The sequence below is a fragment of the Mobula hypostoma genome, chromosome 27, assembly GCF_963921235.1.
Source record: "Mobula hypostoma chromosome 27, sMobHyp1.1, whole genome shotgun sequence".
In the NCBI taxonomy this organism is placed as follows: Eukaryota; Metazoa; Chordata; class Chondrichthyes; order Myliobatiformes; family Myliobatidae; genus Mobula; species Mobula hypostoma.
In genome coordinates, this window is record NC_086123.1 from 19,461,840 (window position 1) to 19,482,728 (window position 20,889).

At 38.5% G+C, this 20,889-nt stretch overlaps 1 protein-coding gene across 1 annotated transcript in view; it reads right to left on the bottom strand.

Annotated features, from left to right (window-relative positions):
• setd1ba (SET domain containing 1B, histone lysine methyltransferase a) overlaps nucleotides 1-20,889 on the bottom strand; it is a 161,691-nt gene that overhangs the window by 20,803 nt on the left and 119,999 nt on the right. The window contains exons 10-14 of the mRNA XM_063034613.1: nucleotides 10,187-10,274; nucleotides 9,399-9,631; nucleotides 7,923-7,992; nucleotides 6,033-6,311; nucleotides 1,659-3,302 (exon numbers count right to left, since the gene is read on the bottom strand). Of these exons, the coding sequence (XP_062890683.1) occupies nucleotides 1,659-3,302; nucleotides 6,033-6,311; nucleotides 7,923-7,992; nucleotides 9,399-9,631; nucleotides 10,187-10,274 (2,314 nt within the window). The remainder of the gene's footprint in view (nucleotides 1-1,658; nucleotides 3,303-6,032; nucleotides 6,312-7,922; nucleotides 7,993-9,398; nucleotides 9,632-10,186; nucleotides 10,275-20,889) is intronic.

Sequence of the window (20,889 nt, forward strand, 5' to 3'; positions counted from 1 at the left end):
TCCCTTAATATCTACATGCTCCAGAACATCAAACTCACTCATATTGTCCTCACCGTCATCAAGTTCCTTCTCATTGGTGAATACCGAAGAGAAGTATTCATTGAGGACCTCGCTCACTTCCACAGCCTCCAGGCACATCTTCCCACCTTTATCTCTAATTGTTCCTACCTTCACTCCTGTCATCCTTCTGTTCTTCACATAATTGAAGAATGCCTTGGGGTTTTCCTTTACCCTACTCGCCAAGGCCTTCTCATGCCCCCTTCTTGCTCTTCTCAGCCCCTTCTTAAGCTCCTTTCTTGCTTCCCTATATTCCTTTAATACACCCACCTGATCCTTGCTTCCTAAACCTCATGTATGCTGCCTTCTTCCACCTGACTAGATTTTCCACCTCACTCGTCACCCATGGTTCCTTCACCCTACCATTCTTTATCTTCCTCACCGGGACAAACTTATCCCTAACATCCTGCAAGAGATCCCAAAACATTGACCACATGTCCCATAGTACATTTCCCTGCAAAAACATCATCCCAATTCACACCCGCAAGTTCTTGCCTTATAACCTCATAATTTGCCCTTCCCCAATTAAAAATTTTCCTGTCCTCTCTGATTCTATCCTTTTCCATGATAATGCTAAAGGCCAGGGAGCGGAGGTCACTGTCCCCCAGATGCTCACCCACTGAGAGATCTGTGACCTGACCCGGTTCGTTACCTAATATTAGATCTAGTATGGCATTCCCCCAGTCGGCCTGTCCACATACTGTGACAGGAATCTGTCCTAGACACACTTAACAAACTCTGCTCCATCTAAATCGTTGGAACTAATCAGGTGCTAATATGACTTTCCTTACAGATTGTTGACTTTCCTTATTATAATTATTAATGTACTAAGAAACAGGTAACCCCATTGCAAAAGCTTTGGTTGTAAACATCGATATAAAATATCTAACTAAATATTAATGACGCCTAAAGATTTTGCATAATTTTTGGTTGCATTAGTAAATTGCCTGTGGCATTGCTCACGGATACTCAGGGCTTCAGAAGCATAGGTTTAAGATGTTTTGTTCAGTCCACTAGAAATAGAAATACTGTTTTATTAGCACAGATAGGGCACGGTGGGGTTAGGAATTGATGCCTGACCCTAGAACAGATTGAAGATTTAGCGTTATTTAGAGAGGCTCTTCAACTGAGCAGGAGTGGTTGATTCCCGGTAGCATCAGAGAGGAGTTGTTGAAATACTGCTGCAATTATAGGAAGCTGGTATGGGAATCTCAGGAACTGGATAAAGAACTTAAAGTGAGCAACCCCAAGGTTTAGCAGCGTAGGCGACCAAAACCAGCAATATTGAATGCCTGGAGATTTATAATTCGTGAAATAAAAAATCTGTGATAGATATCATCTTTTTGAGTAGGTAATCACATTATTTGTATCTGCATTGCGTATGATAGAGTCATGCAATAACCCCATTGCTAGTTTTAGAATCTGAAGGGTGAGAATGTGAATGATCAATTATTTTGCATTAATTCACTTTTCCAATTATCACCCAAAGAGATGCAAGTATTACTTAAATGATTTGCAATGTATTTATAACTCTCATCTCAAAGACAAAAGAATGATATACAAGTTAAACCGTTTCAGGTAGGCATAATAATCTGAAAGGATATAAGGATGATGGACCCACAGTGTGTCATTTAGACAGTCCATGCAATTGTCCTGCAGAAGCATTCTATCATAAGTAATTTTCATGAATTTAATATCTTCCTCATCTATTCCTTCATTCCATATGTCATACAAAATGGTCATCTCCTCAAATTCGGAGCGGGGTTTAAATAGTGATCTTGGTGGAGAGGAATCAGATGATGGTATATCATCATACCACTCATCATATTTTTTCCTATGCCTTCGAGTCCATCGTTCCTTAAACTTAGCTTTCTGTTTCTCGTCTTCATATTCTTCATCTTCATCGTCCTCAGCTTCAACCTTGATCTTTGTCTGCAGTTCTTTCGAAATCAACCTGTCAGATTCTTTTAGCTGCTTTTTGCTTCTACAGTCCCCAAACATCTCAGTGAAAGTCGCAACGCTTTCCTCCCTGAAGTCTAATGTAACAGCCGCCGGGTCTTTCAGACCAAAGTGATCATCAACCCGTGGACAACTGAGGTCTTTAGTATCAGCTTCAATTGTGCTAGCCTGCAAAGGAGGCCATACCTTACCGACCACTTTATCTACTGGTTCCTCTTTTAACTGGGACTCAAAAGTAGGGACTGGTGCTTGAGATGCATGCCTTTCTTTTGCATAGGTGATTTTGTGTTGAGGGACCTTTTGGTTTGGAATACTGCCAGGAGGCAATGGTGGTACAGGTTCTGGCAAAATTAATACTCTCTCAGCTTCAGACTTGTCTCCCTCATCCATTTTTTCCTTATTTGGCACTGTTGCAGATTTTATTAATGGACTCAAGGCAGAGTCAGGCAATAATCCCAACTCTACTGGCAAATTAGGAGGAGAAATGAACTTGACAGGCAGAGGAAGAGAAGGCGATAGCAACTTATTCACACTTAACAATGGGGAGGTGTTGGATGGTTCCTTATGTGTTAGATTTTCCTTTTCTCCATCCAGTGAAGACTTTTTGGATGCTAATAATGGAGATCCAGCAACAGTATTCGCTTCAGGAAAAGCAGCGAAGTTGAAATCCCTTCCTGGAGTACGGGGAACTCCAGAATTTACACCAGGTGACTGAGACGGATATGTAAATGGACTGCCAGGAATATGAGGAGAACTCAGAGTCAAACTGTTTCCTGTTAATGGCCCTTCACTGCCCGGAGTCTGTGGAATTGTCTCAGTGCTCAGAGATGTTGTAAGACCTTTTACAGGGTCAGCCACAAAATCGCGCCCAGGAGTTCTTGGCGGGCCATCTTCAGAAGCAGTTTTCACCAAGGCTGCGTGTTCAGGTACTGGAGATCGAGTGACGGCAAGTACCTCCTGCTTGCCAGGTGTCGGAGGAACTGCTGGGATGGACATCGGTGGCTTTGCGAGGGATGAAATTGAAGTATCGGAATCAAAGTGAATTGAAATTTCTCTGCCAGGTGTGTGTGGAAGACCGTCATCCTCATCTGTCGTCGACGAGGTGAACTTCAATTTGTTACGCACTTCGGAGTCGCTATCATCAGACTTGTTGAGAACACTGCTTTTAATAACTGACAGAGCAGCAAAGGCTCCCGTTGGAGTAGGTGGCCTGGGAATTCCAACATCATCGGCTGTGTCGACCTTCGGAAGCTCAGTTAATTCAATATCTGGATCCAGTTCCTCTCCTACAAAGAACATCATTACAATATTAAAATTGAATTGACTTGACTTCATTTCTTACATCCTTCACATACATGAGTAAAAATCCATCTAAATGTGCAATGTGCAATCATAGTAATTTATAAAAAATAGAACAGTCAATGTAATATAGAGTACACTCAAGTCAGCGTGAGTTCGTCAGTCTGATGACCCAGTGGAAGAAGCTGTCCTGGAGCCTGTTGGTCCTGGCTTTTATGCTGCAGTACCCCTTCCCAGATGGTAGCAGCTGGAATAGATTGTGGTTGGGGTGACTTGAGTCCCCAATGATCCTACGAGCCCTTTTTACACACCTGTGCTTGTATATGTCTTGAATCATGGAAAGTTCACAACTACAGATGCGCTGGGCTGTCTGCACCACTCTCTGCAGAGACCTGCGATTGAGGGAGGTACAGTTCCCATACTAGGCAGTGATGCAGCCAGTCAGGATGCTCTCAATTGTGCCCCCGTAGGAAGTTCTTAGGATTTGGGGGCCCATACCAAACTTCAACCGTCTGAGGTGAAAGAGGCGCTGTAGTGCCTATATAATCAGAATGATCTATGAACCAGAGACACTTCTAAGAAAACATGGGCACAAAGATGAGAAAAAAATGGAGGGCTATGTGGGAAGGAAGGGTTAGGTTAATCTTAGATAGGTTAAAACGTCAGCACAACATCATGGGCTGTTCTATGAAATATTATCCATCATTATTTCTCTCTCTTAAAAATCATACAGCACATTCAGCCCAGCATTCTTATTCTTTTAAAATGTTAATACATTTCTCTTTGATTTGGATATCGTTCAACTTTAAAATTACTGTTGAATGTGCTTGCCCTTTCAGCCAAGTGTTTTCCAGATTATAGCAACTCATCTAGACAAAAAAAAGATCTCATTGCTGACTTTTTTGCCAATCACTTTAAAATGTGTTCTGTAACTGTTGACCACACTGCCTGTGGAAACACTTTTTTTGTCCCAAGAAACCTGTCAAAATCCTCTTAAATCGGAACACATTTTCGTGATTTCCGGTTGGCTGTTTCAGCAATCCTTGCTTCATGGAATGCAGAACAGGAGGGGGTGAGGAGAAAGGAGGAGGAGAAATGAGAGAGAGAGCGAGAGCAAGAGAGAGAGAGAGAGAGAGAAGCAGAATGACTGAAATGCAAGAATGGTGAGGGGGTAGGGTTGTGGAAGAGAAAGGCAGGGTAGCCTGGGGAGAAAGAGTCTGGGGCCTGGGGAAAGAAGAGATCAGTTTGGTTGTTGTGCTATAATCTTAAAGATGTGATGTTTTGCTATATTTCAAAACTTGCTTTTTGATTCTTATCCAAAGCTCTTAAGGAATGGCAGTACCAGTTAAGGATTTTAGAGTTCAGGTATGCAAGCTGCTTTCAAGAAGAGTTGACAGGTGTACCTTAATGTCAATCTGATAAATTGTCAATGATTGAAAACAAAATTGGGGAAAGGGAAATTAATATTTTGGGTTCAAATCTGTATTGCACCCTAAACATTGACAAAGGAGAATCTAATTTTAACTGTAGCATTGTATCTCTAATAAGAATGGCAGCATTATTAACCATATAATGAAGGCCAAAATTAATTTTCTTCAGTAACTGTAACCAGTCTAATAAATTTTGTTAAACCCGAAGCAATATTTAATGTATTGAATACTTGGAGCGTGTGAGAAATAGAACCACAGAGATTAATAGCTTGCTAAATACGCTACATGGCTGACATGACTCACATAAAATTCTACCACAGGCACAAGGCTTGTGTGCAGCATGGGGCTGTGGGCTTCAAGCAATGGCAAGTCAAGGTCTCATCTGGTATGAAAGAGCCAACTCTGCCCAGGTTACTACCAGTGAACCTGAGGAATCTTTCTTCATTCTTCTTTTGATTATTTATGATCCAACCTGCCCACCTCCCAACCTACAACTTCTTGGCTTCCAGATTTCTCCCCAACCACACACTGATGCCTTCTTCCGACCCCTCCAGAATATCTCAGCATCCTCATTTTCTCCCAGCAGCCCCAAATCTTCTTTCCAAGACTCCCCTGCAAAATATCCTCAACAGACAGCCTACTGTGTTTTTATTTTAATTTAACTATTTCATATATATACTAACTGTAATTCAGTTTTTTTTCTATATTTATTATATATTGCATTGTACTGCTGCTGCAAAGTTGACAAATTTCACAACATATGCCGGTGATATTAAACCTGATTCTGATATTCTATTAAATCATCACGAAATCACCATCCTCATCATCTCTCAAATCGCCCTGATCACTCCTGGGCCCTCCAACTATCTCAAGTTCCATCATACGCGTCTGTTCATCTCCCTCACGTCCCAAGCATCCCCCACTCAGAAACCTTTGCTTTTGAAGGCCTGTTTCACCACACTTTCAACTGTACTCACAGCCAGTAGAATAACAGAGCTTTGGGGCCTAGCATTAAGCTGGCATGGGCACCACCACCCTCCACCAACCCCCAGCTACCCAACTACATGCCGCTCTCTTTAGTTTGTAAAGAATTTCTACCTCATGAAATCGGAGTATGTAGATTTCGAGCAGGGGTTCCCAACCATTTTTTATGCTGTCGACCCCTACCATTAACCGAGGGGTGCGTGGAACCCAGGTTGGGAACCCACGATCTAGAGGTTTGTAGTAGGATTTGTAAAAAAGAATCACAGCTTGATTTCTATTTGTAATTAAATACAGTTATCTTACCTGGAACTCTCTCCGGTGATGAAGCAGGTTTTACAACTAGCTCTGTGTCTGGAGGAGCTTCCTCTGTGATACTCTCACTCAAGATATCAACTACCTTTTCCAATTGTTGTGCTGCTATTTCTGTTTCTACTGCAGTCTCTTCTAATAGTGGTGCTTTTTCCTTTTCTTCCTCCTCCTCCTCTTCTTCCTCTTCCGAACTGGATTCATATTCTGAGGACTCATCACTGTCATCGGAATATTCCACCTCCACTTTTGATGATGCAACACTGATCACTTCATCTGCAAATGTAGAAATTGTTACGTTATTTGCAATATCCAATACATTAGATTTGCAGGGAATGAAAAGGCTATCAATGGTACAAGAACTACAACATACAATCTTTTGAGCAACAGTAAGGACATCTAAATCCTCCAAGAGGACCACAACCTTGTTGTGGTTTAGAGGCCAGTGTGCCTCAATGACCCAGAGAGCTCCGTTAGCTGGAGTCAAGGCTTTATGTTTGACTTTTGGTAGGGTCACCCATGCCAGACAGGTCAAAGAGCCAGACTAACAATGGTCCACCAAGTTTGGAGATTCAGCTCAGGGCTAACAACCCTGACTGGTAAAACAAAATTGTTATGGAAACAGCAATGAAGAATCCTTTTAAATCTGAGTGCAATGGTATTCCTGAGTCTCCACTCAGGACTTGCATGACTGACAGTGGTGAAAACCGAGGGGAAGCTGCTAACACAACGAAGGAAACCCTGGACACCACCAGAGGTGGCGGACCTTCATTGCTGCTCTAAACGCCAGCGGTGTAATGGGCAAAAGAAAGGACTCTAACACATTGCAACTTTGACAAAGAGAGAAAATTAATAGGCTGAATCTTTGCAACCAACAGCATTTGGTGACTTGCATTGAAGCTAGATGCAGATTTGCATTCTCAGAATGGTAGCTTTGCCTTTTGTTGATACCAGTCAAGCATTACTGGCATGAGGTAACGACACCATAGCATCTGAGGGCAAGATGCTGCTTAGGCCTCAGTACTTGATTTGGGCCGGCAGCACTGGTTCTCCAGAAGTGGTCCAGGCAACGGTGGGCATGTAATACGAGAGGTGCAAAGGGATTGCAGACACCGATGCCAGGTAAAAGCTAGCTCTAGTGAGATCCAGCCCAATAATTGTATAGTATTAATCTAAACTATCTAGACATACCTCCAGGCTGGTTATACAAGATGTCAATCATGAATATTCTGACTAACCACTAACTGACTACAGACACTCAAAGAAAATAATTATTGAATTCTGCAATATAGTGTTGGATCCAATTGTTTAATTCTTAGATTAGATGTTTAATTGTTATTTTCTTTTCAGTTTATATACAAGTAACTGCCTAGTGTGCTTTCTCGTGGTCATAGTATGTATATGCAGTTGTTTATTGTGTCCCCTAGTGGCTATATTGGGATGATTCTGGAAACTTCTCTTAGTACTGTATTTTTGGATTAGAGTGCATCTCATTGGTTGACTCTTATCTACAAATTTGAATTTATCTCTTTATATATCGGTATAAAAATAGCTGGCCATGAGGCAGCGCCATCTTTGCCTTTTGTCTTTCCCTTAACTTAGTAGACCTCTATCACTGTTTGTTTCAATTTCTCTTTGTTCTATCAATGCTTAATAAAACAATTGTGAAACAAGTTTTGTGCTACCTTCCTGACTTCAGAATCCAACAGTAGTCAAACTTTTTAATCCTGTACATATTTTAGGAACTACAGGTTGCCAAGGTCTATTTTGCATCGCTTTCTCCTGATTTTCCCAATGTCTAAAGATCACATGAAGTTAAACTGCTGGTCTACTGCCATCCAATGTCATCTTTCATCAGCTCTGGTTCACCCATCAACAAGATCTCACCTTCTTCAGAATCGAGCCCCTCCTTTTCACTGGTCTCAGCATCTGCTTCTTCATCTTCACCATCTTCCTCCTGAAAATGTTCAGTAAAATTTACTTTTGCTTCATTTCAATAACCAGTAGCTTAAAAAAAAAATCTACAGTAATACACGGGGAACAAAAACAGAGCTCTGGGACAAAGATGGTTGCATAATTTACAATTACTTATCATGTCCAGATCAAACATCTATTTAATATCACAATGGCATTATATCAGCATAGTCATAATGTTGAATTGGAAAACCAGCCTCGTGTTATCCAAAGTTATTGAAAATGATTTGGAAACCAAAAAAAAATAGGTAACGTTAGGCAAGTTAAACACAATTTATTTTTAGAAAAATGCTGGAAGCATTTGTGAAGGATGTAATAATAGAACATATGGAAAAATCATGATCTAATGAACCAGAGGCAGCATGGCTTCACAAAAGATGCATTCAAGTACATCTTTCAATCCATGTCTCGCATTCACAATGAGGTCCCTTATTCATTGGAGAAACCAAACAAGACTGGACGGCCGCTTCTCGGAGCACCTACATTCAAGCTGCAGGGGCAATTCAAGGCTCCATGTTCCCTGCTTCTTAATTCCCCATCCCACTCTGACCTATTTGACTTCTGCCTTGTCATAATAACGCACAAGAGATGCTCGAGGACCAGCACCATATCTTCCATCTGGGCACATTGCAGCCTGCCTGACCGACCATTGAATTCTAGAATGCCAGCTACTTTTTGCTGTCAGTGTCAGAAACAGCTATTTCTGCTGTAGCTTCTCCAGCTGTGACATTGCCTCAGTTGTTCTATTTCTATTAGCACAGCCTCACTTGCTACACATATCCAACAAACCTCGAGTACATTTCACACATCTTCATATTCCTTAATCAGTATTTTTACACTTTAATTGGCTGCTGCTCGTACTTCAGTTCCATTTTGTCTCTCTCTTTAAATGCTCCCATTAACCCAATTTCTACAACTTATTTCCCTGGAAATCCTGGCTTCCCTCTCGTCTTCATCCCTCCCTCATTTCTCAGCAACTTAAATTAACGTTTCTAGTTTTCATTAAGTTACTCTAACTTGAAAGCACTAAATCTCTTTCCCTTTCCACAGATCCTGCAAAATCTTCCTGTCATTTTCTTTTGTATTCCAATTTTACTTACCTGTTTTGCAGTCAAAAGATCAAATATTTGTTTACAAATAAATCAACATTTAAGTCCATGACTTCTATTTCAAACCACTTACCAACCTATTGTTAATTTTACAGTGGTACAAACTAACAGTCAGTGCTGAAATCTGTTCTGTTCCAGAACACCCTTATTAAGTAGGTGATTTCAATTCGACAAAAATTGATCATCAGAATTGAAATTGGTGGCACAATGCATTGGAAGGGTTTTTAAAACAAGTTTCCCACCTTAACTTTCATCATAAAATATTGAAGAACAAAATAACCTTCTCTGATGAAGCCTTTTCTGAAACCTCTTCATCCTGTTCCTCTTCATCCTCTTTCTCTGATGACGATTCCTCTTCTTCTTTTCCAGAAGTTTCCTCTTCCTCCTCTCCCTCACTGTCTAGCTTTAATGGCTTTGCTGGTTTTCTCCTCTCAGTTACAGACTCCAAGTCCCTCTTAGATAATTCAGAAGAATGACTGGCAACATCTGACATCTCTCGGTCTCGCTCAGACTCTGTTACAAATAAAGAAAACAGTAAACTTCTGGTGATAAAACCAAACAGCCACTGCCCACCCTACCATTAGGTCATCATCTTTTTCAAAAAAAACCCTTTTATTATCTTGTTCATACAACATTTTCTATATTAACATCATTCCCACAATTTTATGTGAGCACATTTTTAACAGTAGATTAGCCAGAAATTGAACCATATATTATACAGAATATTTTATTCACAAAGTGCATGAAGTACATAACAGGTAATTTGCCCAAAGTCAAAAAGGACCCTTTACGTAACAAGCTAACCCAAGGGTTATAAAGACAGTGCAGTAACAAGTGAGCAACAAGTGGATAAGACGTGAAAGCAAAAGCAGGCAGGACTGGACTGTTTTAGAAAGAGGGGAAAGAAAAGTCAGAAATGGAATTCCAAATTCATAAGTGAAACTGGGAGGATGGGCAACATAAAAATTGTTTAGAAAACTGTAAGAAAGCAGCTTAATTTCTGCTTGTAAAATTATAAATATCAAATTCAGACAGCACTGTAAATAAATGCATTAAATCTACGCCAACCTTCATCATCATCATCCAGGGGTGTGGATGGTCTAATTCTCTTCTGATCACCCAAGGAGGCTGCTTCAGGAGGCTCTTTCCTTTTTACCTGTAAATTATTACAGACAAATAATGCAACAACTTTCTTGAAAATCCCACTTAGTGATTAGTTTTGAAGAAGCAATCTATGTAAATAGAAGTGTTGCAGCTTCAAAAAATAACTATAATTTACATATTTATGAGCTGCTGCTGTGGAAGAAAATACATTGAATGCTTCAAGTTTCATACAAAGTGTTAAGACAAGCTAATATGAGCAAACCAACCAACGGTTCTGAGCATCTCAGGTTTAGTCAGCTTGTGCCAGTATTCTAACTAATGACAATGTACTGAGGAAATGGGACTGCTGCTGTCACAGTACCTGCATGATAAAGGCTCCAAAGACATGGCACTTCAGAAGCTCTACGTAATAAGACCACGAGAAGGTCTCAGAACTTTTCTAATGGAATGCTTTGGTCAATGTAGCAATGCAGTAGGAGCCACAAGTACACCATTAACAGAAACATACACTAATTTTCCAGAGATTCTGAAATGATTCCATGAAATAAAGTTCCAGGAGGAGGTGGAAATTCTTCAATATTAGTCAACATTTAATTTGTGCAGGAACAACATCATAGAACCATAGCTCACCTATTGACTCAAATTGATCCAATATCAAAAAACATCAAAAAATTGATCCAATATCAAACAAGTATGTTGACTTTAATAGACAGCTTTATGAAGCATGATATCAATGAATCAAGCTGCTGAATCCAGGAGCACTATAAGAGGAAAGAAAGCTTCTTCCAAGACTACCAAATGCAAACCAACAGTGGTAGAGCAGCATCACCTTTGCATTTTGTTGTATTTTACCTCAATTCCACCTACAAAAATATAACCTCAGCTTTTGATTGATTGCCATCAAAGCAATATTCTTAATCCCTACAATCTCCACAACAATAGCAGAAATGGGAAGATATGATGATAAATTTAACATGGCCCTTTTGTGGAGAATAAAAGGATAACGTAATAGAGACATGGTGGGGAACAAGATGTTAGGTTCAAGAAAAAGGGAAATCAACAAGTATAATCCAAGTGAAACATATTCAACTCTAAATCAAAATTATATTTACTTATTTATATTTACTTACAAACTTTATTTTTAGTCAATCATTTGCAATCAAGCGATTTTTAAGAAACATTGGCACAGCCCTTTATGCAGAAATGTCTATTTTACCCTCTGTGATTACCAACACCTCCTTGTGCAACCGTCAGCAACATCAGGATTTCTAGGCAAATGAACAAGCCCAGAACATGCCAAGAGAGGAACAATTACCCTGCACCTGGAAATTATCTAACATTTAATACTGGAAGTTCTTTCAGTAAATATAATGTGAATATCCTCTTTGAGTTAAGGAGTTAAGAATAAGATTTTCATCAGTAAACTGTGTTTAAATTCATTCGAGCAAAGATCTAATAATGCACTAATGACCACAACTAGAGATCAAATACCTTCCTTCGGTTCCACTAAGCCCTTTAATTCTCTGATTATAGCAAATCTTTTACCAAGACTTCCTGTATGGCTCATATCCAGATCATATTTCACATGGATGATTAATTGTTCTGCCACGCCTTCAATTTGGCAATTAAGATTTTAATTCTTCATCAATACATAATGTTAGTTTACAATAACAATAGCAGCTGACATTGGAACCTTTCAAGGAGAAAAACTGCGACTTGTATGAACCTCACTAGAAAAAAAATAGGTATTTATTTTAAAACCAGGAACTTGAAAACATTGGGATGGAAAGTAGATAATGCTGGTATATACAAAAGGTGAAGATAAAGGCTGACTGTTCATTTTGTACAATTGCTGCATCTGAATCAATACTGATTGACCTTGGTTATACTTGTTTCTTATTAAATCTCACTGACCTATTGAATACGAATACCCTTAAATAAACAATTGTAATTGCTATTCACAAACAGAAGAGAATCTGCCAATGCTGGAAATCCAAAGCAACACACACAAAATGCTAGAGGTCCTGATGAAGGGTCTCAGCCCGAAACATTGATTTTACTCTTTTCATAGATGCTGCCTGGCCTGCTGAGTTCCTCCAGCATCTTGTGTGTGTTGCCCTGTAATTGCTATTGCCTTTTTAAAAGACTTTGGCAAAATTTCTTCGAGTAATAGCAAGCAACTTCTCTGGATCATGGAAGATGGCTATTTTTGGCAAGTCAAGATAGATACCATGATGTGGTTCTGCTCTTCCACATTGTCTTGTGCCTGGGAAAAATGATCACATTGATGGACTGTGCAGGGTGTTGGAGCTGCTCAACTTATCAGTATCTGGACCACTGGGCTACTTCACTGACATGCAGGAAAAATCCTGGGTTGAATTCTGCCTCACTGCTAACACCATCTTTGGAAGGACTGGTTCCTTTTGGGGATTTACTACAGAAGCAGGAATGTCATTTAAACTTGCTTCATTGATTACATGGTGCAACTGGAATTGCCAATAGTAGAAGCACAAAATGTTTCCCATTTAAATGCTGAACTCAGAGCAAATCTACAGTTCTTTTGACATCTTAGGTGATGAGAGATTATCTTGAGTTAGTTCAGAAGAATAAGAGTCAATACCACATTCTGGCAGGGAAATACAGGCTTGATATTGAGGTACTAAGTTAGGAGGCACGAGGGGTCAGGGCTGCTTTGGGCGGAGATGTGGAGTAACTTATTGACTTGGAGGATTACAAGTCTTAAAAGTTCTCTACTGAAGAGAGTATCACAATATTTATTTTATTTTAGCGATACAGCGTGGAATAGGCCCTTTCGGGCCTTTAAGCCACGTCGCCCCAGCAACACCCGACAAACTCGATTAACCCTAACCTAATCACGGGACAGTTTACAATGGCCAGTTAACCTATCTGGTACGTCTTTGGACTGTGGGAGGATACTGGAGCACTCAGGGAAAACCGACACATTCTACGGGGAGGGTATACAGACTCCTTACAGATGGCGAAGGGTTTGAACTTCAAACTCCAGATGCCCTGAGCTGTAATGGCGTGGCGCTAACCTCTACGCTACAATGGCACCCTTTCAATATAATGAAAGGCACCATTGTCAGTTCTCATAACAGAAGGCTCAGGTAGCCAATGGAAATTCTGTTGGAAAACTGCTAAGTTCAATTGATCTGTCTGACAGGCACTTACATTCAATGGGTTTGTGGCAGCCAGATTAAACGACTGGGATGATGACATCTTGGGGGAAGTATGATAGTCAAAAATATATGATGAAAGGCAGCCTTAAACATTCTATAAAGTCCTGCCTTTGCAGGAAGCTTTTAATCAAGCTATCAATCTAGTTGGAGTAGCCATGAGAATAATTTAACTCTAGAGCATAATGTAAAAGTTTACAACAATGTGTACCCAAACTAAGTACCTGATTAGGCAAAAACAAAAGATACCTATTTTTGATAACAATTATGGCTTTAGATGAATGGATTATCTTGGTATTTTCAACTGAGAGAGAGATTTCATTACTGCTATGTTAAGCAGTTATACACATAGAGAATGCGATCTTGCAAATTCTTAAAATTTTAGAGAAAATTGCTTTCTTTCAGAACCCTGGCTGTAAAGCTCGATGTTAGCAATTGTTATTCATTGAGACACAGTGCTGTAGAGTTACACAGCATGGAAACAGGTGGTTTAGCCCAATTCATCCACACAAATCAAGCTCTAATCATTTACCTGTGTTCGGCCTCTAGTCCTCTAAGGGAGGGGTCCAACCTTTTTATGCCATGGACCCCAAGTTGGGAACCCCTGCTCTAAGCCTCTCTAATCCATATATCTGTCCAAATATCTAACATCACCACTTTTTCCCTCTGGTAGCTTGTTCCGTGAATCTACTACCGTTTGTGTAAAAAGCTTGTCCATTATGCTTCCTTTAAATCTTTGCCCTTGCACCTTAAACCTATACCCTCTAGCTTTAGACTTTCCTAACATGGGAAAAAGACCGTGACATTCATATTATCTATGCCTCTCACAATTTTTCTAAACCTCTATAAGGTCACCTCTCAGCTTCAAGTGAATCAGTCCAGTCTATCCAGTCTCTCCTCATATCTTAAACCATACAGTCCTGACAGCCTCTTAATGAATCCTTCCTGCATCATTCCATTAATCTGCCTAGTCCCATTGACTTGCACCCAGACCATAACCCTCCAAACCCATCCCTGCCATGTATCTAACCAAATTTGTCTTGAATGTTGCTATTGAACCTGTATCCATCACTTCTGCCGGCAGCTTGATCCACAATCTCAACAACCTCTGAGTGAGGAAGGTCCCCCTCATGTTCCACTTAAATATTTCACCTTACACCCTTAACCCATGACCTCTAGTTGTAGTCTCACCTAATCTCAGTGGAAAAAGCCTTCCTATCTATACCCTCATAATTTTGTGTACCTCTATCAAATCTCCCCTCAATCCGTTAACTCAGTTCATGCCCTAGCAACATCCTTGTAAATTTTCTCTGCACTCTTTCAATCTTAATTACATCTGTAGGTAGGTGACCAAAAGTGCATACAATACTCCAAATTAGGCCTCACCAATGTCTTACACAATTTCAACATAACATTCCAACCCATGTACTCAATCCATTGATTTATGAAGGCTAAATTACCAAAACTCTGTTTACAACACTATCTGCTTGTGCCAAAAGCTTTCTTTATGATCCTATCTACCTGAGAGGCCATTTTCAAGGAATTATGGATCTGTATTCCCAGATCCCTGTTCTACCACACTCCTCAGTACCCTACTGTTCACTGTGTAAGATCTACCCTGGTAGGTCCTCCCAAAGTGCAACACCTCACACTTGTCTGTATTAAATTCCATCTGACATTTTTCAGCCCAATTTTTCCAGCTGGTCCAGATCCTTCTGCAAGCTTTGATGGTCTTCCCCGTTGTCCATAACATCCCCAATCTTGACGTCATCCGCAAATTTGCTGATCCAGTTTACCACATTATCATCCAGAACATTGATATAGATGACAAATAACAATGGACCAAGCGCAGATTCACAAATCACAGGCCTCCAGTCAGAGAGGCAACCATCTACTATCACTCCCTGGCTTCTCCCTTGAAACCAATGTCTAATCCTATTTACTACCTAATTATGTATGCCAGGCGACTGAACCTTCTTGACCAACTTCCCATGTGGGACCTTGTCAAAGCTCTTGCTAAAGTCAACATCCACTACCTTGCCATCAGCAACTTTCATGGTAACTTCCTCAAAAAACTCTACAAGTTTGGTTATACATGAACTACTGTGCATAAAGCCACGTTGACTATCCTAATAAGTCCTCGTCTATCCAAATACTTATATATCTGGTCCCTTGGAATATATTTCAATAACTTTCCCACTGCTGATGTCAGGCTCACCGGCGTACAGTTTCCTGCCCTATTCTTAAAGCTTTTCATAAACAATAGAACAACATTAGTTATCCCCCAATTCTCTAGCATCTCACTTATGGTGTGTTTTAAATACCTTTGCTAGGCCTCTGCAATTTCGGCATTAGCCTCCCACAGGGTCCGAGGGAGCAACTTGTCAAGCCCTGGGGATTTATCCACCCAAATTTGCCTCAAGACAAACACCTCCTCCTCTGTAATCTGTATAAGTCCATGACCTTGCTGCTGTGTCGACTGACTTCTATAGACTGTGTCCATCTCCCAAGTACGGTAAATACATATGCAAAAAAAACAATTTAAAATCTCCCCCATCTCTTTTAGCTTCATGATAAATACCATTCTGATCATTGAGAGGACAAATTTTGTCCCTTGCTATCTTTTTAGCTTAGGAATCTCCACCTTATCAGCTAGAGCAACCTCATGCCTTCTTTCAGCCCACGATTTCCTTTTAGAGTGTTCTCTTGCATTTCTTACACTTCTCTTTTTCTTTCTTTTTAAATCTTTTTATTAAGTATACAAAAAAGGTAAGCCATATAAACATTAATACAATGTTAAAGTATAATAAAATTCCAAAAGATAACAATACCAAAAAGAAAATACTACAAACAATGTAATTTAAGCATAAGAAACCAAAATAACATAATAGTATACTAGATTTTATATATATCAATGGAAAAAAAGAAAAAAAAAACCCCCCAAAAAAAACCCACCGTGCAACTAACTAAAAGCAAAGCAAAGCAATGGGCTGACTTGAAACCAAACAGAGTTAAACTTAAAATCACGTCCTCAATCCCGACCTCCATTAAAACAGTGAAAAAAAAACAAGAAGGGTAAATATTACATTAAATGAAAATATCGAATAAAAGGTCCCCAAATCTGTTCAAATTTAAATGAGGAATCATGAAGGTTACTTCTAATTTTCTCCAGATTCAAACATAAAATCGTCTGAGAAAACCAAAAAAAGGTAGTTGGAGCATTAAGCTCTTTCCAATGTTGTAAAATACATCTTTTCGCCATTAAAGTAAGAAATGCAATCATTCTACGGGCTGAAGGGGAAAGATTACTAGAAATTTTAGGTAGTCCAAAGATAGCAGTAATAGGGTGAGGAGAGATATCTATATTTAATACCTTAGAAATAATATTGAAAATATCTCTCCAAAAAGTTTCCAAAGTAGGGCAAGACCAAAACATATGAGTTAAAGAGGCTATCTGCCCCGAACATCTATCACAGAAAGGATTAATATGCGAGTAAAAACGCGCTAACTTATCTTTGGACATATGTGCTCTATGCACCACTTTAAATTGAATTAGGGAATGTTTAGCACAAATAGAGGAAGTATTAACTAATTGTAAAATCTGCCCCCAATCATCCACAGAAATGGTAAGCCCCAATTCCTGTTCCCAATCTACCCTAATCTTATCAAATGGAGCTTTCCTGAGTTTCATAATAATATTATAAATCATAGCCGATGCACCTTTCTGACATGGATTAAGGTTAATTATCGAATCTAAAATATATATAGGAGGAAGCATTGGAAAGGAAGGAAGTATAGTACTTAGAAAATTTCTAACTTGTAAATATCTAAAAAAATGTATTCTTGATAGGTTATATTTATTAGATAATTGTTCAAAAGACATAAGGGAACCATCTAAAAATAAATCCAAAAACCGTAAAATACCCTTAGTCTTCCAAGTTTGAAAAGCGCGATCCGTAAAAGAGGGAGGAAAAAATATGTTACCTAAAATAGGAATCGCTAACCCGAATTGATTAAGATCAAAAAATTTTCTGAATTGAAACCAAATACGCAAAGCATATTTAACGATCGGGTTAGAGACCTGCTTAAGGCGTTTCGAATCAAAAGGAAGAGATGAACCTAAAATAGAACCAAGTGTATAACCCTGAACAGATTGTAATTCCAATGCTACCCATTTAGGAATAGATAGTATATCCCGGTCAAGTAACCAAAATTTCATATGTCGAATATTAATAGCCCAATAATAAAATCTAAAGTTAGGTAATGCTAAACCTCCATCTCTCTTAGCTTTCTGTAAATGTATTTTACCCAGTCTCGGATTCTTATTCTGCCAAATAAATGAAGAAATTTTAGAGTCGACTTTATCAAAAAAAGATTTAGGAACGAAAATTGGTAATGCCTGAAACACATATAAAAATTTTGGCAAAAAAAACATCTTAACTGCATTAATACGACCAATCAAAGTTAAATATAAAGGAAACCATTTAGATGAAAGTTGAGTAATATGGTCTATTAATGGTAAAAAGTTAGTCTTAAATAAATCTTTATGTTTACAAGTAATTTTAATCCCAAGATATGAAAGGTAATTATTAATCAATTTAAATGGAAATTTATAATATAAGGGAAGATGTTTATTAATCGGAAAAAGTTCACTCTTACTAAGATTTAATATATAACCTGAGAAAAGACCAAATTGTGCTAATAACTCTAAAACAGCAGGAATAGATCTCTCAGGATTAGAAATATATAAAAGTAAATCATCAGCATAGAGTGATAATTTATGGGACTTTAATCCCCGAGTTATCCCAGTAATATTTGAAGATTCTCGAATAGCAATTGCAAGAGGTTCTAATGCAATATCAAATAATAGGGGACTAAGAGGACAGCCTTGTCGAGTACCACGAAAGAGAGGAAAAAAAGGTGAGTTTAAAGAGTTAGTACGAACCGAGGCTACAGGGGAGTGATATAACAGTTTAATCCAGGATATAAATTTCAGGCTAAAATTAAACATTTCAAGCACCTTAAATAAATAAGGCCATTCTACTCTATCAAAAGCTTTCTCGGCATCTAAAGAAATAACACACTCAGGAACATTTTGTGAGGGAGTATAAACGATATTTAACAATGTACGAATATTATAAAAAGAGTAACGACCTTTAATAAAACCCGTTTGGTCTTCCGAAATAATAGAAGGAAGTACTTTTTCTAGTCTATTTGCTAATAGCTTAGAAAAGACTTTAGAATCAACATTTAATAAAGATATTGGTCTATAAGATGCACATTGAGCAGGGTCTTTATCCTTCTTTAGTATTAAAGAAATTGATGCTCTATTAAAAGATTCCGGAAGTTTACCAAGTTTCAAAGAAGCCTCAAAAACCTTATAGAGCCAGGGAATCAATAAAGAAGCAAAACATTTATAAAATTCAACGGTAAACCCATCAGGGCCAGGAGCTTTCCCCAGATTCATAGAAAAAATAACATTCTTAATCTCATCCATTGTAATGGAAGTATCTAATAAAGAAGACATATCCTGTGAAATCTGAGGAAAGTCTAACTTATCTAGAAAATCATTCATATATTTAGAATCTCGAGGAGACTCTGATTGATATAAAGAAGAATAAAAATCACAAAAGGTTTGATTAATCCCCACATGATCCAATATCAATCGATCATTTTGGTTATAAATCTGATTGATTTGAGATTTAACATAATTAGATTTCAATTGATTAGCCAGCAGCTTGCCAATTTTATCACTGTGAACATAAAAATCACTTCTTGTTTTCTTTAATTGGTTTACAATCGAGGACGAGAGTAGTAAACTGTGTTCCATTTGAAGTTCAGTTCTTTGTTTGTATAGCTCCTCAGAAGGAGCCATAACATATTTCTTATCAATTTCTTTAATCTTGTCCACAATTGCCATCTCCTCCTGCTTCTGTTTCTTCCTCAAAGCAACGGAATACGAAATAATCTGACCCCAAATATAGGCTTTAAAAGTGTCTCAAAGAGTGTTAACCGAAATATCTTCTGTATGGTTAATTATAAAAAAAAGCTCAATCTGTTCATTCATAAAATTAACAAAGTCCGAGTCCTGAAGCAACAGCGAATTAAAACGCCATTGTCTATTGTTTGGTATATTGGCCATAATTTTAATAGAAAGCTTAAGTGGAGCATGATCCGAAATGGTTATAGAATCATAATCACATTTAATCACTGAAGGAATGAGACGAGAATCAATAAAAAAATAATCAATTCTTGAATAGGAATGATGAACATGTGAAAAAAAGGAAAAATCTTTTTCCTGAGGATGCAGAAAACGCCAAATATCCGTCGACCCAGAATCAGAAAGGAAAAAATTAATCAAATTTGCAGATTTATTAGGTAAAGTCCGTAAAGGAGCTGAACGGTCCAAAGCTGAAGATAAACAGGTATTAAGATCTCCGCCCCAAATCAATGAAAACTCGTTCAAATTCGGAAACTGATCAAACAATGATTTATAAAATTCCGGACAATCCATATTAGGAGCATAAACATTAACCAAAACTACTTTTTTATTAAATAGTAAACCACTAACCAATAAAAATCTACCATTCGGATCAGAGATAATATCCTGTTGTATAAAAGTAACTGAGGAATCTATAAAAATAGAGACACCTCGAATCTTAGCATTGGGAGTTCGAATGAAATTGTTGACCCTTCCAGAATTTGAAAAAACGTAGTCTGTCCCCCCTCCGTACATGGGTCTCTTGTAAAAATAAAATTTGTGCTTTAAGTCTCCGGAACACTTTAAAAACTTTTTTTCTTTTAATAGGATGATTAAGACCATTAGTATTCCAGGAGACAAAATTAATAATAGACTCCATAAATCCTAAAGTCAACCCACAACAGGGAGGATTGACAATAGGCGCGACCCACAAACCCGGAGAGGGAACAGAACATACAAAAGATACCGGGGAAAAGGACGCAACCAGTACTTCAATAATGTATATAGCCCAAAGAAAAACAAACTAAAACGTGAAGCCCCTCCCGCCACCCCCCAGCCCAAGACCCCAAGGCAAAATCTAAAGCAGACCCGCCAGAAAGAAGCAAGCGCTAAAACTACCCCCATGACTTCCGGTATACGCTCCCTAAAAAAAAGGTATAAATATGAAAAGGATCAGCTAATTGTAAAACAGTAAAAAAATAAGTAAAAAAAAGTTAGCTCAATTAGAATACACACAGAACAGAACAAAAGCCGGAAAATATATATTAAAAAAAACCACAATAAACCTCAAACTCATGAATAGACACAGCAACAAAAAAAAATAGGATTATTAACATAAAGTGATTATAAAAAGCAAAACAGAATAAAATTTAAACAAAAACTACAAAATTTAAGGCCGCACAGGAAATACGTAAGATGACAAAAGGGAAGTAACCACCCAGAATCCCCTGGGAAAAGAAAGAAATGACGCAGTTAAAAAGAAAGTTTAG